We start from the raw sequence: 25,939 nt of genomic DNA on the forward strand, positions 1-25,939 counted from the left end.
CCCCCCCCTTCCTATTGTCTGTCTATCTGTCATCTATGGATTATCTTTCTTTCTTCCCTTTCCTTTCCTTCCTTCCTATCTGGTAGTTAGGGTCATACTATGCAGTCTGTTGGGTAATCTAAGCTTGCTTTCTTGTTACTTATAAATCACTCTTCAAACTTAACCTAAGGAGTAGAGACAATCAGCGGTTCAAAAAAGGTGCCGCGTTCTTGGGTATCAGATTGGCAGAGTTAAGATAATGTTGTGTCTGTTTTACTTTGGGTGTATCATACTCAAGCAATCAAATGAGAGAATAATCTATTGTTAGTATGGCACTGTTTTATTGTCTTTTTAAAACATTTCTTTTGTGATTTTCAAGGTGACTGAGTGAAATAATCTTGTCCACCTCTGCTAGCCTCCCACAAAACCCAAACTTGCCATTTCTTTCCCCATTTCTGGATAGAATTACATATTATGAAAGCCTAGAACCCCAAATTTCTAATATCTACTTATGCTGTATAGAATCATAGTGAGGCCAGGGTAAAAGGCATCACCTTGCTCCTTCCTCAACCCCCCAAAACCACAGAAGCTCGGCTTCTATTTGATTTTACAACTTTTACAAGTTTCTGCTTAAGATTTCTTTTGGACAAGGAACACTGCAGATTTTTAAATGATGGAAAACTGTTGTTTACCACTTTTTTAACACCTTAATTTTGTCGACCCATAAAGATTAGATGACTTGCTCAAGGTCACTAAGCTTATTCCTGAACTTGTGACACCAGTGCCGTACATATGGACTCCCTCGGATCAGGAATATTAGCCATTGCTCCTCTGGGGCCACACCTGTCTTGACCACTGCTGTATCCTCACCATCTAGCACGTCTCCAACCCAGAGCAGGACTCAATAAGATCTGGGAAATAAATGAATCAACCAATCAGCTCTCCTCAAACACTTCTTGGACTATCTGGAAACTGGTAAGGAATGTGACATCTCCTTAGACCCCAGTTTATTCTAAGTAAATGAATTATCAATTATAATAAAGCACTTCTGTCATTTTCTAAGCAAATGACGGAAAAGGATGGGATGGAGACTTGCCACCATATGTAAAAAGGAAAGGCTGAATAAATGATCGACACCCAAAATGAATGTTGACATAGGCCTATGCCTCCCGTCAATCACATGAAAGATTCTATCAGCAGCAACAGCATTCCCTACCAGTGAAATACAGTTTTAACATTACATTGTCTTCCCCGTTAGCTGCTAGTACTGGTCTCTTTTTTCAGCCTTCTGTTAAATTCCTCCCTCTTGTGATCACGGAAAGGAAAATAGATGAGCTTTATTTTTAGCTTCAGATATTCAGGTAAAATTTGTGTCTGATTCCTCAAAGGTCACTTCTTATTTTCCCCTTTTTCTCACAATGCCTCCCCCATTGTATCATACTGCTTTCCATTTATGCCCACACATGTACGTGCATGCACACATGCACACCATAATCATCATTACAAGAATTTCATGTCCCCGAGTCAAAAATGCAGGGGAAGAAAACTAATTTGTTCCCTGTCCTCTGTTGGTTCAGAAGGACCAGGGCCTTGTTTCTAATGAATCACGTTGAGGTAATAATATTCAGACCAGCACAAAGGAGGACCCTTTCCTGGGGTGTAATAAAGGAAGTATTTTATGCACAAGATATGTCTGCCTAGAAGAACTGAAGTTATCCAATATGCTTCAGGTTGTCTTAATCAGCCTCAATGGAAAAGAAAGCCAGAGAATGAATGGAAGGAGAAGTGGTGACATTGTAACAGAAACAATTAAAAGAAAAACCTTCCCCTGTGATTATCCTGCTTCATCTTCCAATTCTGCAGTACCCAGGCCACCTGTAATGGACTCACATCATCTCTCTGGACTCGCATCGATAATGACATGACAAAGAAGGCAGCTAAGGGGCAGGAAAATAGCATGCTTTTAGCACCATAGTGTAGTTAGATACACAGGCCAACAAAATAAAGTTCCCGAGATCCCATAGTCGTATCTTCGAAAGAACAAACGAGAGCAAGACAAAGAGCCGGCTCAGGACACCGAGCGCTAAAAGCCCTCCAGAGCTGAGCGGTGCTGGTCAAGAAGGCTCGATATTCCGCGCGTGTCTTTTGATAAATGGTGCTGGCAGGTGCCCACTTCATTATGTGCAGTTGCGCTTCCGCTGGGGAAGTGGCTTCTAATAGAGACAGAGGGCTGGGCTTCGCGATCTCCTTCCAAACAGCAGGAGGATGAAAACCAATGTGTCTCTAAGGATGGCCACCAGGTATGCAGGAGGAAAACCTCTGAGCACAGCAGCCTTCCACGTAGCCTCTGGACGAGTGCCTTGTAAATAAGCGAGCAGAGGGCAAACCCGCAGTCCTGCGTGACATTTAAATGAGGATGCTTTAGCAGCCGCGAGGACTCCACAAGGACTGGCTGCCGTTGTGTGGCAGGAAGTGGGGAGAAACAAACTTAAAGCTCGCAGGAGGTGAGGTTTGTTTAAATAATAGAAAGTAATTAGACTGAAGACAAAAATCAGTGATGGCATTTTATAATTACAATTAATTTAAAGGTTAATTTCCTTTGGTGCTAAAACCTTATTTAAAACATTTACCAGGAAAGGAAATTAGGATGTTGCTATCAAGAGGCATAGAGTGCTTCTGGGAATCCATGCCTATTATCACTTGAAAATTAGGTTAGGCCCAAAGTGGGAATTTCAATTCATTTTTGTGTATAAAGGATGGTGGTCAGGCTCGGAGTCAGGTGAGGTTAACTGGGGCAGGCAATGCAAGATTTGCATTTTTCTGTTTGTTTGTTTATGGGATTAATTGCAAATGTTTCCAACAAAGGAGCCTAGTTTATACATGAACAATCCTGACGGGAAAAGAAAATTGGATATGGATTGCTTATTCCCTTTGTAACTAATGAAGTTGATGTTAAGGAATTCCCGAAAGCGGAAAAGCCAAGGGAAGCGCAGGGTGACATCCATGCACCTTCGTCTAGGAAGTGAATGGAATCCAAGGACAGTGTTTCTGTTGGCTCCAAACCTGCCAATCCTGTTCCCTTCTCCCAGTTCCCAATTTTCTTTTCATCACCCTGTTTCTCAACTGGATATTATCATGTCTCAGGTTCCAACCGCTGTGTGTGTGTATGTGTGTAAATATATAAATGTAAAATACACATATACCTCATATACCCTACAGTATATACACAAGCTATTCAGCAGTTCATCTCCCTGGGAACTTGTTTAGTAAAATCAATGCATAACAGGAGTAACAGTCAGAGAAAAATAACTTCTTTGCAATAATTTTTCCCCATTCACTATGCCTGGGTAGATTTGCTCATTTTAAATATTTCATTGCTATCATTGGTCTGTAAAACCATCCAAGAATTATGGAACTGTGCAGAATCTTAGAGCTGTAAGCAATATTAGCAATCACCTATTTTAATCCCCTCATTTTACAGTTGAGGAAAGGGATACTTGAATTGACTTTCTCTAAGTTAAACAGTCATTTAAAGGCAGAACTGGGAATAGAACCTAAGTCTTCCGATTTAAATATGTTTTCCACATCACTTCTCTGAGATAATCAAGACAGATTCTTTCAACGCATATTTATCAATAACCACTCTGTGGGAGGCTGTGTGTTATCACGAGAGGTGTGGGGGGGAACCAAGCAGGTACCACCTTCACCTTCATGGTGCTTAGAGTCAAGGGTGCATTTCACACAAAGAACAACTGTAACTCATAGTGAGAATTCAGGCAAGGCGAGGAGGTGTGGTGGGAATGCACCCCAGCGTGTCTCATCCAAATGAGAAGACTAGCAAATTCTTCCCTCAAGAGATGACATTTTGTCTGAAATCTAAAGGAGATGTCAGAGGGGTATGTAGAATTTAACAAAAATAGGTGTGCCTTTGTTAAAGAGGACTACTTTCTACTACAATCCTTATCGACCAAATGTACACCACAATTCACACAGGAATCATCTGAAGTGTTTTTAATGAGCTCGATAGAGCAAATCTCATTTCAGCTTTCACAAACATCAATAAAAATATAAGAATAACTACTGGACATTCTCTTTCCTTAAATTGCTACTGTCCTTCTAAAGAGAGGATTAATTTCCGCTCCAGAGTTTTGTGATTTTCCTTTCTGGAGAATGCAAAAGGACGCAAATATTATGTTATCAAGGATTATAAGGCAAGGCATGCATGTTTTTTAAAAATTTTCTTCAATATGCTTGCATACATAAATGGGCCCAACCCCTAATTAAAAGCTCTGTATTTAAATGGGTCGTGCATTCTAAGTACACCCTGGATGTCAGCGGGGAAGACATGCCCAACCATGTCTGGCTCGCCCACCTATAGCTTGTAATAACGGTTCTCTCCGAGTTTAACTCAAAGGCATGTCATATCTACTGGAAAGCAAGTCTGAGAGGGAAGAACGAAACAGATCGGTGAATCCGGTCCATCCAAATGGTGTGGATCAAAATGAGACCAGGTACCTTGAAGCTGAAGTTTGCTCAGTTATCTCATCCCATTCTGTATGCTTCTTCACCTCTATTGAAGGCATTAAACGTGACTGGATACGTAATTTTCTGACTCCAGCTTTCCAATTTCTTGACCTCCTCAGCACTTACCACTCTTGTTACCACTCACTTCATCTACTCCTTAATTTCCTTTCTCAAAGAGGCTAATTTGGGTCATCTTCACTGTGGAGAAAAGAGACTTCTCCAAAATTAAAAGTTCTCTGCCTGACTGTTAAGTTCTGTTTGTTTGTTTGTTTGTTTTCCCCTTCCACTTTGTTCCTCTGTCTTCCTCCTTGAAAAACTTCCCTTCATCCTTATGTAGGAATTTCACTCCACAGGAAACTTTGTTTTTCTCATTCTCGGGATCATTCCACTTGTCATCTCTGTCCAGTATAGTCATGCAATGATGCCCCCACTGGCCCCCTGCACTTGAATCATGCTTGGATTTTCAACAGCCACACTTGATGAGGCTCAGGCTCACTTTCTCCACTGCTAATCCTGGGTTGCTGCACATAGCTGGAGAAAGTCTCTAAACATGGCTGGATGCTCTCTCCTGCTCAATGACGCTTTCACTTCCTCCCGTGGACTCTCCTCAGGACCTGTTTCAAACCTAGGCATGGGTTCTGAACCTAAGCTAGTACTCAAACCAAGAAAATTAAGGCTATCAAACATGAAAACCTTCCATTTTTTTCTCCCAGAACCTGAAAAACTCTCTATCCTGGAAATTGTCCTTTTGTCTCCTTGCAACCCTACCGAAATCTGAGAGGAACAGTTGCAGCTTTTTTCTTCCTGAGTAATCCTTCACCAAACACTGAGCTCATCCTCTCTGCCTGATCCAGAAGGATAAACTTTCAGGCTCTTCATTCTGGCGCAGGCCACGGGATAGTTCCTCTGGCCTATCTACAGGTCGAAACCTCAGAGAACACAAACAAGGCTGGTCCCAGCCTGTCTCTGGCCTTTTAAATAATATATGAGGTGATTTCCCAAGAAAAATAAAATAGAAAATAAAAAAATAAATACTTGAAGTATGAAAACTCTGTTCCATATAGATTCCCCGCCCCCCCCTTTTTTTTTTCAAAATTATGTCACACAAGATATTCCTGTTGCTTGTGAGACCACAGTTAACCAACAGAGTGGTCAGTTGAAGGGTTTCCATAGACCTACCTCAGCTCTCCTCAGCTTCTGCTGATGACCCAATACTATGTCATTCCACACAATAACTCTTGGAAATTATAATATACAGTTCTCATCCTCTTGTAAAGAAACTAAATATGCATTTTAAATTATTTTCTTCATGGGGCACCTGCATGGCTCAGTTGGTTAAGCAGGTCATGATCCCAGGGTGCTGGGATCGAGCCCCACATCGGGCTCCCTCCTCAGTGGAGAGCCTGCTTCTTCCTCTCCCTCTGCCTGCCTCTCTGCCTACTTGCACTCCCTATTTCTCTGTTAAATAAATAAAATTTTAAAAAAATTATTTTCTTCGCATAATTCCCCTTCAAAAAAGATAAGATCCTAAATCTGTCCATGGTGTATCTTTAAGAGGCATGCATCTAAATATAGCATATGACACTTGATTCTGTCAATGACCCTATGAAGTTGGAATTATTTCATTATCCCCACTTTAGGGAGGACAAAAGTCAGGCTCAGAGTAGCTGTGACCTTGTGGGTACAATGCTGGTAAGAAGTGAAGGTACAACCTGAGCCAGGTCTTCTGACTCCAAAGCCCTCAATCCTTACCCTACTTCACTGTTCCTTGTGATGTATCCAAGGGGTGACTTACACTATTGGAGAATTGTTTGATAGTATCATCCTGGTGTCCCCAGAAAACCAGCATGTGTTTCTTCAAATCACCCAAAGGTACTACATTCCCTCAATCCAGGCAGAAATAGGCAAGAGCAGAAAGACAGAATACTTTGTCATGTGGAACTTATATTTTATTTTTCATTTAGTTTTTAAAACCAAAAGCTTTACATGGTTGCTCAGGCTATTTCAAACTAAAGAAATATTTCTTCTGCTATGATACCATCATAGTGATTGCTTTTCGCTTTCATTTTTTGGCATACGTAATTGCATTTGGAACGGAGTGTAAAATATTGAAGATCTGGTTCTAATACAACTAAGAGAGAAACATGAAAATAAGACCCTGAGAAAAAACATCTGCTGAGCAAGGTTAGGAAGTGAAGTATCTGTACTGATTTATTTCATTCAGTGTGGGCTCTGCCTGTCAGAAGCCCTCTCTATTATAAGAGTCATTTTAGTGACCTTAAAGCAGCAACGGGGTAAAGTACCCCTACAAAGGATTGTTTCCCTAATCAGAAAAAGAAAAAAAAAGTTAACTCAGCGTCCACTCAGGGATTTTAGCCCAGACCGAACCCCTCAGGTTCACACAATAAGCTGAATTGCTGCTACCAAGCAAGTCTGTGTAGGAGAAAGGTGGTTCTTTTGAATTTGGCCTACGGTTGGTTATGCTCTAAATTTCTTTTGTGCCACTGGAGATAAGTACCCTTGAAATTCTCACCTGCAGAGATAATGGATATACACTCTGTTGTCATAGGCCCACACAAATTCTTTAATGTCTTTCAAAGAGTTCTCCTCAATATTTAGGCTGTTTTCTGTGATCTGCCTTTTAAAATTCCCCTCACGGTCTTTTCCAGCTCTGTCTCCAAAAGGGAGTATGTTGACTAGTGGCTTTGCCATTAATGGCCAGGGTACCATTTTAAATTGCAATACCTCACTACCAACATGTACTTTAAAAAGGCAATTTTCAGTTTACCGAACACGGTGTTCATCATTGAGAGGTTTAAATAAATAGGGAGCTCACAACAGGGAATATATTTTAGCAAGGAATATGTATTCAAAAAGCATTCTTCTCTCACTTGATAATTTTTAAATTCCACTATGATTAATGTTATTAAATCATAGGTATTAAACTGATATGGCACTTTACTAATTTAAAATCATTGGGTTTCCATGGATCTCTATAGGTCAGTAGATATAAATACACCCATGTTGCAGGTGGAAAAACTAAGGCAAAGAGAAAATGTAACAGTTGCAAAGAAAATGATAACATTCCTGAGTTATCTTCAGAGGACCAAAGGCAAATCCCTCCAATGAGGCAAACATTAAACGAGTATAATTTTTGTTTTATTTTGTCACCTTCTGTCCTGCTAGGATGGTATAAACTGGCCAGAAAGAGAATCATGATTTCCCTACCAATTACCAACATTTGCAGCACTCACCAGGATTCGTGGAAGAATGACTCTCTCACTGGAGTCACTTTGAGGCCAAGAATGTCTTAGCTTCTCTTCCTCTACTCCTCTAGGCCAAGGAGACTACTGCAGTGGTTTCTTCCCACTGGCATTCAACACTTTCTTTTATCTCACAGGACCCAGTCAACAACCAACTTTCTAGATCTTCTAGAAAGGGTCTTCTCTTTATTATCATTGAAGGTCTTAAGGAGGAAAGAGTGAAAACAGTTGAATTTCACTTGGGAATTTTACCAACATCTTCCATACTCCAATAATTACCTAATTTTCTTAAAAGGCTAACAGGTCTAGAGTTTTCACTCAGTAAAGATGGTCTTCCAGGAGCCAAGACACTGTTCTGGGTTCTGGGCTACTGTAGCAAATAACAAGAAACAGTAAATTTCACCCAGCTTACATTACAGCAATGGAATCAACAAAACAAGTAGATTGCAATGTCAGATGGCAGTTGATATGTTCCAATGAAGCCCAATAAAGTTGAACCAGAAGAAACTAATCTCTAAAAATCCCAGCATGTTCCAACTGGCCTTGCAGCAGTCAAAGTTATGTTTCCCTTTTTACAGGGATATCCTGGCCCTTGCCACTTGAATATGCCACTTGTCACTTACTGCATTTCCAAATGAAGCCAAGCCCCAGCTCCCTCCTGACATTCTTTACTGTTCTGTTAGAAGCAACAACACTCTCTTGGTCAAGACGTTTCTGAGTCAACTTTGAATCTTGCTTTTTCCTCTCCTTCCCCCATATTTAAAACTCGGCATGTGGTATGTTTTCTACCTCTTTCTCCATACATCTTGAACTCATTATCATCTTTTCTTTCTCATTCTCCTAATCCTAATTTAGTCCTTCAGTAATTCCCATCCTTCATATTTTCTGATAAACCTTGAAATAATAGACAATATGCCAAGTGGCTATGAAGAAAACATTCCTCCTTACTTTGAAAAACACCATTGTAATCAGAGTTGTACAAGATGGGGCTGAGGAGATAAGTAATTTTCAAAAGAAAGGATCATTTAAATGTTTATGTGATATCCCACATAAGTGAGCAGACACAGAAGAAATGAACGAAACCTTGAAGGACGCTCACCTTATTGCCTCTGAAAGATACGTTACAGAAAACCAAGACGTCTCACGAGTAACCATCACTGGCAAATCCAGCCTGCACAGGATTTTGCTTCGATCCTTGTTCACATCAGAATATTCCTAGATTATTAGATTGGAAATGAGAAGAAAATGAAGAAGTAAATTTTCTAGAAAGAACAAAGGAAAGATGCTGGAGAATAAGTGACAAAGGGGAGCATCTATGACCAATAGAAGACTCAAAGCAACAACTCAAAAAATGTTTGTGAAGTGAATAATATAAAAGAAGCTTGAATATTTCAGATTTAATCTAAAATGTGATGCAAAGCCTTTGATAACCTCCCAGTAATTTATCAGAATGGCATGAGTGAAAAGCAGAAACCACTTTTTCAAAATACTTAGGAAAGAAATAGAGTATCTACCTTCCAGTCCTGTCCTCAGCTCTTGTGTGCCCCTAAGCAGTCAAGTAATACTGCATTTATCTGTAAAGTATAGATAATTATTCCTACCCACTTTACAGTAACTTTGTAAAGATAATTGATATCACCTGAAAGGACTTTAGAAACCATTAAGTATCACACAATTGTTTAGAACTCTATTTTTATTTTCAGGAGTTAAGGAGATACCTGAGGAATAAAAGGCATTCTTTTTTTTTAATAATGCAGAGATAAGCAATGATTCAAGCATCTAGATGCTATCATAATTACTTAGAAAATGACCTGTCTGGTGTTTTATGACCCTTATTGCTCAGAAAAGTTTTATAGCATATGGTAGCCTCTTTAAAGCCTAAATAAATGTGATTATGTAAAGGAAAAGGAAAACAGACCAAAGTGGCATTAAGGGTATTCTAAAAACGTAAGTTAACCCCACTGACTCAGTTTTTTGAGCAAGAAAAGATAAAAAAATAAATAAATAAACTGGTTTCCTCTGCTTCTGTTCTCCACCCACGTGGCATCACAAAGAGTTCCAGATGTGGTTGAAGCACATCTGTAAAGGTGCAAGGAATCGAGTCTACCTATGCTGATCACCAGACTATTACCGTCATCATCAGTTGGACCCAGTTTATGGCTGCTCCTCTCCCTCGGGTCTTCAAGAAGACAGCCCAACAATTACCGAGAATTAATATAGGTGGAAACTGACCTTCACAACTTCCTTGGCTGTGAACTCAGGCATATTTATAAAATATACAACAGAAATACGCCCTTTGATGGTTGTTTAAATTTGAATCCCCCCCTCATGTGTGAAATGGTAAAAGTCCATTCTAGTTGATTCAGGTCCTCCTCTTTTCTCATGTTGGTTCTGAGTCCCCTGCTGTTGGAGCCTTTTTGTGGCTCCAGATGATCCGAGTGATCAGAATGTTGGCAAACCTTCCAGCTCTGGTGGTTGTAAGCCAGCTCTACCACACCCCACACCAGCTAGATCATGCCTAATAAGAGCAAGCCCCAGACAACTCAAACAAACGCTGTTCACGACACATACTCGAGGACACACCTCATTTCCCCTCTCGCCTTTTGTTCCTTTCTTTTTTTAAACATTTATTTATTTATTTATTTGTCAGAAAGAGCACACAAGCAGGGGGAATGGGAGGCAGAGGGAAAAGCAGGCTTCTGGCTGAATAAAGAGCCCTATGCAGGACTTGATCCCGTGACCTGAGCCGAAGGCAGATACTTAAACACCTGAGCCACCCAGGCGCCCCTAACTTATTTTTTTTTTCCTTTCATAAACATATATTTTTATCCCCAGGGGTACAGGTCTGTGAATCACCAGGTTTACACACTTCACAGCACTCACCAAATCACATACCCTCCCCAATGTCCATAATCCCACCCCCTTCTCCCAAACCCCCTCCCCCCGGCAACCCTCAGTTTGTTTTGTGAGATTAAGAGTCACTTATGGTTTGTCTCCCTCCCAATCCCATCTTCTTTCATTTATTCTTCTTCTACCCACTTAAGCCTCCATGTTGCATCACCACTTCCTCATATCAGGGAGATCATATGATAGTTGTCTTTCTCTGCTTGACTTATTTCGCTAAGCATGATACGCTCTAGTTCCATCCATGTTGTTGCAAATGGCAAGATTTAATTTCTTTTGATGGCTGCATAGTATTCCATTGTGTATATATACCACATCTTCTTGATCCATTCATCTGTTGATGGACATCTAGGTTCTTTCCATAGTTTGGCTATTGTGGACATTGCTGCTATAAACATTCGGGTGCATGTGTCCCTTTGGATCACTACATTTGTATCTTTAGGGTAAATACCCAATAGTGCAATTGCTGGGTCATAGGGCAGTTCTATTTTCAACATTTTGAGGAACCTCCATGCTGTTTTCCAGAGTGGCTGCACCAGCTTGCATTCCCACCAACAGTGTAGGAGGGTTCCCCTTTCTCCACATCCTCGCCAGCATCTGTCATTTCCTGACTTGTTGATTTTAGCCATTCTGACTGGTGTGAGGTGATATCTCATTGTGGTTTTGATTTGTATTTCCCTGATGCCGAGTGATATGGAGCACTTTTTCATGTGTCTGTTCGCCATCTGGATGTCTTCTTTGCAGAAATGTCTGTTCATGTCCTCTGCCCATTTCTTGATTGGATTATTTGTTCTTTGGGTGTTAAGTTTGCTAAGTTCTTTATAGATTCTGGACACTAGTCCTTTATCTGATATGTCGTTTGCAAATATCTTCTCCCATTCTGTCAGTTGTCTTTTGATTTTGTTAACTGTTTCCTTTGCTGTGCAAAAGCTTTTGATCTTGATGAAATCCCAGTAGTTCATTTTTTCCCTTGCTTCCCTTGCCTTTTGCGTTGTTCCTAGGAAGATGTTGCTGCGGCTGAGGTCGAAGAGGTTGCTGCCCGTGTTCTCCTCAAGGATTTTGATGGATTCCTTTCGCACATTGAGGTCCTTCATCCATTTTGAGTCTATTTTTGAGTGTGGTGTAAGAGAATGGTCCAATTTCATTTTTCTGCATGTGGCTGTCCAATTTTCCCAGCACCATTTATTGAAAAGGCTGTCTTTTTTCCATTGGACATTCTTTCCTGCTTTGTCGAAGATTAGTTGACCATAGATTTGAGGGTCTATTTCTGGGCTCTCTATTCTGTTCCATTGATCTATGTGTCTGTTTTTGTGCCAGTACCATGCTGTCTTGATGATGACAGCTTTGTAATAGAGCTTGAAGTCCGGAATTGTGATGCCACCAACGTTGGCTTTCTTTTTCAATATCCCTTTGGCTATTCGAGGTCTTTTCTGGTTCCATATAAATTTTAGCATTATTTGTTCCATTTCTTTGAAAAAGATGGATGGTACTTTGATAGGAATTGCATTAAATGTGTAGATTGCTTTAGGTAGCATAGACATTTTCACAATATTTATTCTTCCAATCCAGGAGCATGGAACATTTTTCCATTTCTTTGTGTCTTCCTCAATTTCTTTCATGAGTACTTTATAGTTTTCTGAGTATAGATTCTGTGTCTCTTTGGTTAGGTTTATTCCTAGGTATCTTATGGTTTTGGGTGCAATTGTAAATGGGATTGACTCCTTAATATCTCTTTCTTCTGTCTTGCTGTTGGTGTAGAGAAATGCAACTGATTTCTGTGCATTGATTTTATATCCTGACACTTGACTGAATTCCTGTATAAGTTCTAGCAGTTTTGGAGTGGAGTCTTTTGGGTTTTCCACATATAGTATCATATCATCTGCGAAGAGTGATAATTTGACTTCTTCTTTGCCGATTTGGATGCCTTTAATTTCCTTTTGTTGTCTGATTGCTGAGGCTAGGACCTCTAGTACGATGTTGAATAGCAGTGGTGATAATGGACATCCCTGCCGTGTTCCTGACCTTAGCGGAAAAGCTTTCAGTTTTTCTCCATTGAGAATGATATTTGCGGTGGGTTTTTCATAGATGGCTTTGATGATATTGAGGTATGTGCCCTCTATCCCTACACTTTGAAGAGTTTTGATCAGGAAGGGATGTTGTACTTTGTCAAATGCTTTTTCAGCATCTATTGAGAGTATCATATGGTTCTTGTTCTTTCTTTTATTGATGTGTTGTATCACATTGACTGATTTACGGATGTTGAACCAACCTTGCAGCCCTGGAATAAATCCCACTTGGTCGTGGTGAATAATCTTTTTAATGTACTGTTGAATCCTATTGGCTAGTATTTTGTTGAGTATTTTCGCATCTGTGTTCATCAAGGATATCGGTCTATAGCTCTCTTTTTTGGTGGGATCCTTGTCTGGTTTTGGGATCAAGGTGATGCTGGCCTCATAAAATGAGTTTGGAAGTTTTCCTTCCATTTCTATTTTTTGGAACAGTTTCAGGAGAATAGGAATTAGTTCTTCTTTAAATGTTTGGTAGAATTCCCCCGGGAAGCCGTCTGGCCCTGGGCTTTTGTTTGTTTGGAGATTTTTAATGACTGTTTCAATCTCCTTACTGGTTATGGGTCTGTTCAGGCTTTCTATTTCTTCCTGGCTCAGTTGTGGTAGTTTATATGTTTCTAGGAATGCATCCATTTCTTCCAGATTGTCAAATTTATTGGCGTAGAGTTGCTCATAGTATGTTCTTATAATAGTTTGTATTTCTTTGGTGTTAGTTGTGATCTCTCCTCTTTCATTCATGATTTTATTTATTTGGGTCCTTTCTCTTTTCTTTTTGATAAGTCGGGCCAGGGGTTTATCAATTTTATTAATTCTTTCAAAGAACCAGCTCCTAGTTTCGTTGATTTGTTCTATTGTTTTTTTGGTTTCTATTTCATTGATTTCTGCTCTGATCTTTATGATTTCTCTTCTCCTGCTGGGCTTAGGGTTTCTTTCTTGTTCTTTCTCCAGCTCCTTTAGGTGTAGGTTTAGCTTGTGTACCTGAGACCTTTCTTGTTTCTTGAGAAAGGCTTGTACAAGCCCCTAACTTATTTTATTGAAATTCAGTTAGTCAACATATAGTGTATCGTTAGTTTCAGATGTAGAATTCAGTGATTCATCCGCCGAATATAATGGCCAGCGCTCATTACATCGCATGCCCTCCTTAATGCCCATCACCCAGTTACCCCATCCCCCCACCCACCTCCCCTCCAGCAACCCTCAGTTTGTTCCCTATAATTAAGAGTCTCTTATGGCTTTTTCTCATGGTCTACATTGCTCCCAACTCAAGCTTTTTTTTTCCATTTTTGGTCCTGACTCTATCCATTGGACTAGAAGACTCATCCTGGTTTCTTCTAGTTATCCTTTGGTTCACTCCATAATACTTGGTTTGTGATTACATCTGTTTTTTTCTACTGTCCATCTCAAACTCCTGGAAACCAGCCAAGGAAATATTTCATAACACCATTAAGACCAATAAAGCTGAGTTTGATTTAGATCTCAATTTCAGTGGAGGAGACCTTACCACTTACATCTGCTGCGATCTCATTCTACTCTAGCCCACTCTATTCTCCAGCAGCAGGGTGGGGGCCATCCTACGGAAAGAGAGCCTCAGAACAAGGAAACTCTAATGCTGTGAACACCTCTCAGCAAACTAGTCCTTAACTAAGTCTCATTGTTGACAAGAGCGAACCCAAAAGAAAAGGAATTTAGATACTATCTGCAGTGAATCTCCAATCACAGGCAATAATTTCTCAAAATACAAACTTTAAATATAGTTGCCACTCCATTACGGTATGGTTCTTCTGGTACCATTTATATTAGCTAATGTGACAAAGGAGTTTCAGAAAACAAAGGAGTTTCCTTCTCTTTTAGTCCACCTTCTGTAAAATTCTGTAAAACTAGTAAAGTTTCATAGTTGTCCCAAATCACACGCTTCCTGTTTTTCTTTCTCCTATGCCACATGACTTAGAAGAATTATAAAGAAAATACTGTTAAGTTTTTCAAGACTTTTAATTTTCTTCTTCCAGGCCATATGTCTTACCCAGGACTCTACATGCTGTATTTCATTTTATCTTCACACTAATTGTATGAAATAAGTATTTTAATTCCTATCTTCAGAGTGTTAAATGATTTAAGGTCACACAGCTGGCCTTAAAATGGTCAAAGCAGTATTTGAACTTTGATCCTTCTAACATCGGGGCCTTTGTTCTTACACTGTTCCATGTTTGATGAGAAAAGAAATTCAGCCTCAAATAGTGTTCTCAAAGATAAAAAGAAATGAGGTATTACACTATAAAAATATAGGGAGTCACCTCAAATGCACAGTATAGAGGGAGAGAAGCCAATCAGAAAAGGCTACATACTGAGTCCAACTATATGATGTTTTCGAAAAGGCAAAACTATGGAAACAGTAAAAAGATCAGTAGTTGCCAGTGATTGGGGGAGGGTACGATAAAAGACAGAACCCAGAGGGTTTGTTTTTTTTTTTTTTTTTTAGAACGCAGAGGATTTTTAGGACAGTGAGACTGTTCTGTATGACACTAACATTGTGATGCATGTCATTATACGTTCATCAAAACACATAGTTTAAAACACCAAACTCAGATGTGAACTCTGGACTCTGGGTGGTAAGGATGAATCAGTGTAGATTCACCAGTTGCAACAAATTTCCCATTCTGGTGTAAGCTGTTGACAGTATGAGAGGTTGTGCATGTGTGGAGAGAGAAGCTATATACGAACTCTCTGTACTTTCCGCTCAATTTTGCCATAAACTTAAAACTGCCCTAAAAAATAAAAATCTATTAAATAAAGATCTCCCCCACTAAACAGACATCATAGACTTGATGTTACTTCACACCTTGCTTGATTTTCTACCTATGGCACTTAAGATACTAAAAAGAAAATAAAAACTAGTCGGAGCTAAGCTAGTATAGAATGTGACTCTAGAAGTGAAGCTATCCACAGGCATCCTAATTCAGTCTCAATTGCCCTTTCTCTCTCCTTCCTGTCATCTACATTGCCTGCCTTTCATTGTTTTACCTCTTTTATCCCTACCACACAACCTTCATATGCAGGAGTGGAAAAGAAAAAATAAAAACAAAATCTTTTAATAGTGCTCTAAGTATTTATGGTTTCCCCAACTACTGCTTCCAAAACCTAGTGGTGTAAAGCAACCATTTATTATGCTCATGGGTCTGTGAGTAAAATTTCAGACAGGGCACCGTGAGGATGGCTTTCATCTGATCCCCGATATCATGGCCCTCAGATGGGCAGACTCCACAACTGGGCTGACTGAGCCGGTTGGGGCTGGAATCACTTGAATGCCTTTTTTTCATGTTTCTGGGTGGTGAGGTTAGCTATCCGTGGGAACTCAACTAGCCAGTTGGTCAAAGTACTTGCCCGTGGGGGTCTCCATTAATCTCTTCATGTGGGCTAGTTTGGGCATGATGGCTGTGTGCCTGGAGAGCATCTCAAAAGAGCAAGGGGAAGTGCATTACACCTCTATGATCTAGCCTTGGAAGTCATATAGGATCACTTCTACCATACTCTGTTGGTCAAAGTGACCACTAAGTTGTACCCAGTTCCAAGAGGAAGGGACACAGACCAAAACCGCCAGGTGGGAGGAGTGTCAAGATCATACTGTAGGCAGATACGGGATAGGAGATATTGTTGGAGCTGTTTGTGATAGACTCTATCACAGAAACTTTTGTTATATCTTGTTGTACCTCAAATACTAAATATGTATTGCATTTGAGTGTTCAGTTAGACTTTATTTCTGATTGCCTATTTCAGATTATGAACCACAAAATGACAATGACTGCCATGTTGAGTTAATTTACACAAGTTCCCCCATAGCAACTTGTACTTGACAATCATAGTATATGATATTATTGCTAGTGCTGCAATTGCTGATAGATACATGCACTTAAGCAATCACTATTTTTTATATTTGTAATGTGTTGCAGAAAATCTCCACACTAACCAAAAAGACATATAGCATCTTTACTGTGCAAGTAAATTTTATTACTCCAATTAGGTCTTAGTTGCTTGAGAGGAGTACATAATTTCTTCTCCCAAGTGAATAGATTCTTGTGAAGCAATAATTGAATCTCACAGTTGTGGGGGAGGGGGGGATCGCTACCCTGAAGGAACTATCTGGTTTCCTCCACAATTAATCACTTTGGTTTCAATAGGTTATTACACGGTCTAGATGACTAATCTGTGTAAGATCTTGATCATGACTGTGGACCTCTTTTGAAAAGTGAACTAATGAAAGCGCTTGTCCCTTTTCAGTTGATTTCATAGGTGGCTTTGATTCTTATGGCTATCAAGGGCCTCAGAAGACATCTCATTTACAACTACAGCCTATGTACATGTAAGTACTGTGCTTTGGAGATAATCTTCTGTGATCCTAAAAGATAATTAAGTAAACAATATTGTGGCACAAAATAGATGGCAAGGAGCTTTCCTCCAATTACATACTTCTCTTCTATTAATATTGTCTTGGCTAGGATAATTCTATAACATTTTCTTCATAATTCTTTTTTAAATTTAACTTACCAAAATGCCATCTCTAAAGTTACCTTTAGTCTTATATATAAGTATCAAAAGTATCAACTACAGAGCTAAAAGACCTTTATTAATATACTACTTCTTTGAATTACCCCAAATTACATGTTTTGAGAATGATATAACATGGGAGGTAGTTACTTGTGACTATATTTAAACTATGTGTTCTGGCTTTCCCAGGAGAGTCTTGGTAATTTACATGGTTGTCCTGGCATAGTTATCACCAGTACCTCCTCTTCCTCTCAAAAGTATTCTCATTTGGACGATAAAAGATAGGTGATCAGTTATATATAGTATAACCCTAGTATATATAGTATAACATTAGTTATGTATAGTGTTAAAAAAATTTAAAAACTGAACAATAATGCTCTGTATCATTTTTCTGATGTGAAAAGTGAAAATTAAGCCAGAAGAGTAACACTGAAATTTATCAGACCCTTAGCTCTAGCACTCAAGAGAGCAGACATACAATCAGAGCCTGATTTTTATATCTGTGTTTAGGCAAATTCCCTTGGATAACAACTGATAACAAATTCTATATATCAGCATCAAGTGATATGCTGAATTGCAAGCGAAGATCAAAATAGAAAGTAAGATTCCAATTCATTTTGAAATGTGAGCTTCTCTCTTTGAAGATATGTGTTTGTCGTCGTTGTCCTCCACCATTGAATCATTTTACCTTTTAAGATTGTTAATGTGTAGGATAATACATGGATTTTTAGAGTGTTTCTCCTCCAAGAGATTAAAGTAATTTTTATACACCTCCTTGTAAGCTTCTCCTTAAAAGGAGAATGATCTATGCATCACGCCTGCATTTTTCTTTGGAAGTATTTGGTAACACCACCCATAAAAAAGACTTTTTCAGTTCAGAATTCAGTCAGTATGATGTGTCATTCAAAGCATCCCCTCTGCAAATAGTACATCACACACTTTCTTTTTAGTACCCCGCAATCACTGCCCTAATTCAGGCATCCATTACCTATTGCCTTCTAAATTTAGTACCTCCATCCCTTCTTCCATGAGGCTGCCAAATTAATCTTGTCAAAGTACCATTTTGACTACTCCCTCCCCTGCCCCCAAACCATCAATGAATCCCTATCACCTACTCAGCAAAGTCCACTCTCCTCCCCATAACCTGCAAGTAGATTCTCATTTGGACCCAATATTCTGCTGAAATATTATCTCTTCCCTTCAACCCTTAACAACCCTTGACTGCCAATCATATGCAGAAGATGCTCAGAGATACTGGGAAAATGTAATCATGAGTAAGAACTGGCTCTGTCCTCCTGAAACTTATACACTACTGAAGACATTAACAGTCTGATATCTCCCCTTATCCACCTTATTTTTTTTTTTTTTGCCTGCCAAACTAGAACTCTTGCTTTCTGAAAACATGATGTGTATTTTTCCAATTATCTATGCTGTTCTCTTAACACAAAACATATTTTTTTTTCCAAAATGAAATCCCACTATCCCTCAAATTGTATCTTAAATACATATTTTATGGAATATTTTTAAATCTCTTTTCCTCTGATAGTTCTCTTTTTTTCTAAGTACTGCAGCTGTTTTCTATTTAGACTATGTGTCTTCTGTGCTCCCTGGAAGACTTGATAGCTTACACAAAAAGTAAAATGATAAATCTTTTAAATTCTTTACCACTCTTCTCAATATTGTAGCATAACCTTATGTAAAGTATTCCATTAAAAATAAAGGCAAAACAGTAAGGAGTAGTGGTTAAGATGACCTACAAAAAGCAGAGTACTAGAGATAAAATTCTTTATGATCTTGGACATACGATTTTATTTGAATAACTGTAACTATTCTCATCAAACCTAAGTTTCCTTATCTGCAAAATAGAGATTATATAGCCTACATGCTTTATATAATTATTCTGAATTTAGAGGCACATAAGACATAAAATATGCCACAGAGTAAATGCTTAATAAACATTAACTTATTAGTAGCAGCAACAATGCTATATTAATGAATTTTATTCATGAAAAGACTTTATCAAGTCAGAAATAAATATGTACTATATTTCATTCCCAAAGGATTTCCTCTATAAACAATGTATCACATAGAATATCTACCCAAGTAACATGTAACAGTATGTTTGTACTTAAGAGTAGACCAGAACATCTACAAAGCTTGCAGTTGTTTGCTTTTGACAATATCGCATACATTTCTTCACCATGTAGCACTTCACTGTGCTGGTCAATATGCACGATCAATAAATGTGACCAAGTTATAATAAATGACATGTAACCACATATGTAGGATTAATTACAATAATAACACAGATTGCTAATTATACACAATCAAGTATATTGTTTCAATTCAGGCATTTATAATTCTAATGTTGTCCTTAAAGAGGGGACTCTGCAAGTTTAATATCCAACATTAAATTCCTTAAGCAAAACTTCCCATGATTTTATGAAATATAAGACTTTAAATGCCAAATGAAAGTAATAAAAATATTTTCTTCCTTACTGCCTGAAACTGATAAAAGTATCTAAGAAGTTTCAAGTCTCAAAACTGCTCATGAAATAAGTAAAATATTTAATGAAATTCAAATTTAGAAAGTTGGAAATACTTGCATATAACAAATTGTTAGTCAAAATACAATACTGTCCCTTCTACAAAACATCCCCTATGAGACTTCACGTACTACAACACTAAGATTTTATTTTACAGATGAGGAAACTGGATGAAGAGAAAGGAAAACAAAGGTCCCACGACTTGGTAGTTGTACAACCCCCCAGTATCAGCCACTTTTCCTGACCCCTTAATTCTGCACTCTCCAAATTCTCAGACAGACCTGCCAGTTTGCTCGGGCATTCACTGTGTTTCCTGATTTTCAGTTTATTCATTTCTACCTCTCCACACTAACTTAGCTGCCATGCTTCCAAACAGGCCTGCCTCCCTCCCTTTCTCTGCACTCCCTCGATCCCCTTCTGATTTTACATTATGCCCTGAGGATTGAAGGGCTTTTTCAACGTGGTAGCCCTCAAAATCAGTCACTTGAGAGCCACTGCCTGTTCAGATCCGGTGAAAAGCCAAAAGGACTCACACACAGACCTCATCCCCTGCTGAGAGGCAGGGACCTGAACATCTCCTGTGTCTTTGTCCTTTGGGTGTAGCTTTTCCTGTCAACCTGCCATAAATAAGTCTCATAAAGTAAGAGTAATTTAACATCATGGGCCAGTTCAAGCGCTTTAACGATATTATATAGCAACTGGAAATAAAAGCTCTTCCTTACAAGGAAAGCAAATGCTTTAAAGTAATGTGCAGTTTTAGCTGTGGGGCTTCCATTATACCCAGTCAATCTATGGCTGAGAGCTTTGAAAACGCTGCCCTGACTGACTGCCATTTAGGGCCATGTTTCACCACCTACCGTCACCGAACAGACCATCCTCTCTTTTTCAGTTAAGTTAGGCAAATGTTCTTGGCCTGTAATTCTTCTGATTATCTATCACTCATCCTAAAAGAAAAGGTTTTCATGAATTTATTTCTTAGGGTTTGGCACACCTCTTTGAAACAAATCATAGCTCTAAAGCTGCTGCTGCCACACATTCCCATGTCCACAGGTTAATTGTTTAACAAAGTAGGTGCTTTGACGACCCCTGACCTCCATGCCATTGTGCATAGAGCTCTGTCCGGGCACCCTGCTATATGAACTGTGAGAATATCCCTTGGTATCTCACTGGTAACATCTGAAAATATTGCATTCTTTTTAGCAGGCTAATTGTACAGCAATACATATTCATTTCATGTGCCCCCAGAAATGGACTTTAAATGATCATAAGTAGCCTCTTTATCCAGGAGGTTACAGACTAAAAAGAAAAGGAAAGGAAAATTGTCTCTTTTAAAACAAAATTGGGGCTTGGGCTTTTTTTTTTTTTTTTTTTTTTTTTTAATTTTTGTTTGTTCTTGTGCTTGGAGAGGCAAGAAAAGGCACTGAGTTCTTCCCCTGGATTGAAAACATCTTTTCTCTCTCTCTCGTTCTCTCTCCCAGGTCGAAATAATACAGATGGCTTCAGGATGTCAGCTCCTGGACCTTTCAAAGAACTTGATTCACAGTGGCCTCCTGCATTTTATGAAGAGCAAGAAGCAACTGAGTCTAAATATATATACATATTAACACAACAAACATAAAGCCTCCACATACACCGGGACACACACACACACACACACACACATGCACACGCACACGCGTGTGTGTGCACTCACACACACGTACACAGAGGCCCATACTAATTCCACTTGGCCTCCTTTTTCTAACCGAAACAAACATGCAGGACACGCCCATCTTGGATTTCCTGATAGCAGGCTTCTTTCTCCTAGGGCTTCGGAAAGTTCTCAAGGAGACGTTTTGGCGTCCTCTGCTGGCCGTCACTAACTCCTCCGCAGCCCAACCGGTCGGCCTCTGCCAGCTGCCAAGTCTTCGGGGGGCGCTTTAGTTGGAGAGCCCTGTCTTCTGCACTCCATACGTTTTGATAGCACCACGGCTATGTAGGCAATGTAATTGCAAAAACAAAACACGCCATGATGACCTTGTAACCGAAGTTCGAAATGGCAGGTTGTTTGCCCTAAAGGCTCTACCGTACATACTTGCCTTAACCCACCTAAGTTGTGCGCCCGCCCGAGTCTCAGTGCAGACCTCCCCAAGTCCCTTCCTTTAGGCTAACACACTGCTATTAATTCCGAATGAGTTCGAGTCTGTGTGTTTCATGTCAAGAAACAAGACTGCATAGCCCAGCAGCTCCAGTGTCTGTGTACAAAAGCTGCCCGCTGTCAGCAAAGTGCTTTACCATTGAACCTCCACGGTGGCCAAAACAGACAAGTGACAATAACAACAACGACAAAAATCGTCATCTTTATAATGCTTAAATATGGTCTTCTCGAAGGGGTTGGGTGGGACGAAGTAAAACTTACTAATCTACTAAACTCATTAATCTACTGGAAGCAGAGAGCAGAAATGGCTTAACTCATTGATTTTATTTCTCGCACTCTAGGTGCTTTTATAAGTATCTACAAATGTCTTTTACTAACACAGAAACAGCTGTGGATTTCTATCAACAGAGGCCAACTGAATATGTATTAGCTATGTTTACTCTTTTATATCTAATTCAAACTGAAGACCCTACGTAGGTGAACTTTTTTTCCTAACTTCAGCGTACGAGATTATTTTTCGGGTGGGTGGGGTGGGGGGGAGCAATAGTTACCTTGGTGAAATATTTGAGATCTCTTTGTGGTATTTGGGGGATCTGTTGTGTGTTAGAGTGTATTTTAATCCTCCTGTATTATTGTGGCAGAAAAACTGTGCTGTTAACGTAGTTGGCAACAAGATGCCTTTGGAAACTTAATAGTAGGTCAATGTGTTTATGGAATATTCTGAATTCCTAGGAAATTTTGTTCTATATATTCAAGCATTATTTGGTTTTCATTAGTGGAAAACATAATTAGCTCAGGCTTGTCAGGAACTCAGAAGACTCATATTTTTTCTTGGGAAAATCCACCTGAGATGCTAAAATCAATTTTTTTAAACAAATACAACATCCTTAAATGCAGTGAAATTGAGACTTGAAAAGTTACTAACTGGCATGGAGCAATGTTTCCTCTTGGTTTCTATGTAGTTTCAGTTACTGGGTTAACCTACTTTGGACCTTAGCCCATCCAGATCTACATAAACCAGTCCCATTACTGTGTTTGCATGGATGTCTGTGAAATACACACATACACATTTGAAAACGATAAAGGAACAAAGGTGATATTGGAACATAAACAAACAAACAAAAAGGTTCCAGCACTTGTGCTTGAATTTTCTCAGTGGCTTGTATATGTTTGTCCATACGTACAATGTATAAAATCTATAATTGCAAACATGTCAGTGAAACCTCATATGATGATTTTATAGTGACATGCATGTTTAATGTATGAGAAAAATATTTACCAATGTGTTGTCCTCTGATTCTTAAAATATAAATACTATACATGCCAGAAACTACTCATTTCATATAGTCACATTTTAGTGTGACTATTATAATGAGGTTTCACTGTACATTCGTGCTGTGATGGGGTTCCACCTTCTAGGACATGTATATGGATAGAGATTTAAGTGCACAGACAACAAGCCCTCATATTCCTGCTTTAAGTTACAGCCAAGCTACCACCTAATCACTACTATCATCGCCACGAAAATTTTCAAAAACAGTTGTTGACTACTAAAAAGTAATCAGTGGACAGGTCCTTTTTTGGGAGCAGTGAGCACAGTAGTGTGATTATATCTGGAAAAACAACTAAGTTGTACAGCTGAATCCTCCTCAAAATCCGGTGAAGAATGCTATTTTTCTAGGCTGAGCTTTTGTTATAAACCTAATATTCAGAAGGCAAGAGTTACAATCCTGATGTGTCTTCTTCTTTTTTTTTTTTTTGCGTTTGTTAATTCTGAATGTATTTTTAACAGAGTGATTTTTTTGACTTACTAGTGTAATTTGCATTTTAAAAATAAATGGAAAAACAATTAAGTTTCTGAGCCATCCCTAAAAACCCCTTCTCCTTCACCCAGCGTATTTGCTTATGTCATTGACAAGGAAACCCTATTAAATTTTCATGTAGACAACGCGGTGTTTGTGCTATGCAGGGATGGACACTTCAGCAATAAAAAGAAATCGCCAGGTCACAGCACCATTTTAGCTCAGTCATAGGTAGTGCGTACTTTCATTATCTCCGAACACTAAGAGTTCTTTTAAGAGACTGCTTGGAATAGACTTGCTGTCATTGAGAGAACTACCCCACCCCGCCCCCCGCTTCTATCTGCATTTTAGAGCATCGGGCTAATAGCTCATAGAGGTGTTCGGGCACTATATTAAAAATTTTTGCTTAACGTAGGCAGGGTTTTTCATTTTTTTAAAGGCCAAATTCTTTAAAATAATCTAACACGCATTTATTTACGATTCCTTTGATGACATAGTCTTTGACAATACTCTCAGTGGACAGTGTTGGGGAGGGATAGGCAAGTAGAGAAGATTAACCCCTGCCATTTGTGATTGCACACCATAATTTTCACTGTATGGATAGAAGCCTGGGGCCTTAGACCGCTCCAGGCTTGGGCCATCTCAGGCTTGAGCTGCCGTTGGGGTTCTTCTCACTGCACAGACACACAGCAGCACCCCACCCGCTTCAAGCCAAAATGCAGAAATTGATTGAAAACAAAAAAGGCTTTGAGGCAGCATTCCAAGAAGCTGGAGATCAGCTTGTAGTATCTGACTTCTTGGCCACATGGTGAGTCTTGTAAATGATCAAGCTTGTTTTTACTTTTGTTCCCTGTGTGAAAGGGATGTTGATGTGGTTCATTGTGGATGACTGTCAGGCTATGCTTCACACTGTGAGGTCAAATGCACACAATATCTACATTGCATAAAAAGAGACAAAAGTTAATAAAGCAACTCTATCTAGGCACCCTAAAGAAGATTCCAGTGTCTGGAGTTCTCAAATAGGGTGTGCATGTGGTAAATAATAAATGTTATTATTTGCTGAGGGTGCCAAGATCTTTGTTTGGTAACTGTTAAAATCATCATCTCTAATACAGTGAAGGAACAGCCAGAATTCCATTGTATTATAACGAGTGGATCATAAACTCAGAAATACAAATTCATTTTAAGTAGGTCACACTGCAGAACAAACTTTTTTGAGATCCAAACCTATTTATTACAGAGACAATAAACTAAGGCCCACAGAGGTAAGAAATTACTTTAGTTTACCATTTATCCTGAAAATGCAAATAACTCACCATTTTACACCAAATTTTGAAATGTGTACTCTGGTCAGAATAAAATAAACAAAATCACAGGCAATGGAGATCTGTCAACTGATGCTAGACTGCTAAATCAGAATGAACCATGACAAGGAAGACCCTAAGACAGTATAAAATTATGAAATGTGTCTGAATTATTGTGTATTAAGTTCAATATAGTCTCAATGTGAAATATATTTAAATATGTTTTATTATCTTCTAATTCTTTAAAAAAACAATAACTCATACCCATATGTAAGCACAGTCAACCAATTATGTTTGTTTTCAGGGTTAGAATTTTTTCTGTTATTTCTTTTTTTTCCTAAGATTTTATTTATTCATTTGACAGACAGAGAGAGAGCGAGAGATCACAAACAGGGAGAGCAGCAGAGAGAGAGGGAAAAGCAGGCTCTCTGCTGAGCAGGGAGCCCAATGTGGGGCTCCATCCCAGGACCCTGGGATCATGACCTGAGCCGAAGGCAGATGCTTAACCAACTGTTATTTCTTTTATAATACATTTATGAATAGTTAATATTAGAGAGATTGAGATTACTTCAACTGTTCCATCATGAAAATACTTACTGTGATTGTCAGGATAATCTTCCTTCAGACTTTTTATCTGTCTTCGGTAAAATTTCACCACTAAACGCTTGTACTCAGAAAGCTTTGATATCGAGATCCTTACATTGTAAAAATGAAGCCCCAGCTATCCTCATCACGTGTGACTCTTTGCTTAGGATGCATAGTCAATCCTCTTTTCATTCTATTGCATCTTCCCTCCTCCCACTCCCAAGACAGGAGAGAACAAAATCTGTGATTGATATATTATGTCCAATTTAAAACATGCTAGTATCTTGAAA

General features: G+C 39.0%; 1 protein-coding gene across 4 annotated transcripts in view; it reads left to right on the top strand.

Moving 5' to 3' along the window:
• NKAIN2 (sodium/potassium transporting ATPase interacting 2) overlaps positions 1 to 23,811 on the top strand; it is a 1,019,864-nt gene extending 996,053 nt beyond the window's left edge. For 3 of the 4 annotated variants that reach the window (XM_059400652.1, XM_059400650.1, XM_059400651.1), the window contains 3 exons: positions 17,009 to 17,090; positions 17,786 to 17,874; positions 21,300 to 23,811. In XM_059400652.1, coding sequence (XP_059256635.1) covers positions 17,009 to 17,090; positions 17,786 to 17,810 — 107 coding nt within the window. In that variant the 3' untranslated portion in view covers positions 17,811 to 17,874; positions 21,300 to 23,811. The remainder of the gene's footprint in view (positions 1 to 17,008; positions 17,091 to 17,785; positions 17,875 to 21,299) is intronic. The other variant, XM_059400649.1, reaches the window with a different exon arrangement.
• Positions 23,812 to 25,939: the final 2,128 nt, after the last annotated feature.

This window comes from Mustela nigripes, chromosome 5, assembly GCF_022355385.1.
Source record: "Mustela nigripes isolate SB6536 chromosome 5, MUSNIG.SB6536, whole genome shotgun sequence".
NCBI classification, from domain to species: domain Eukaryota; kingdom Metazoa; phylum Chordata; class Mammalia; order Carnivora; family Mustelidae; genus Mustela; species Mustela nigripes.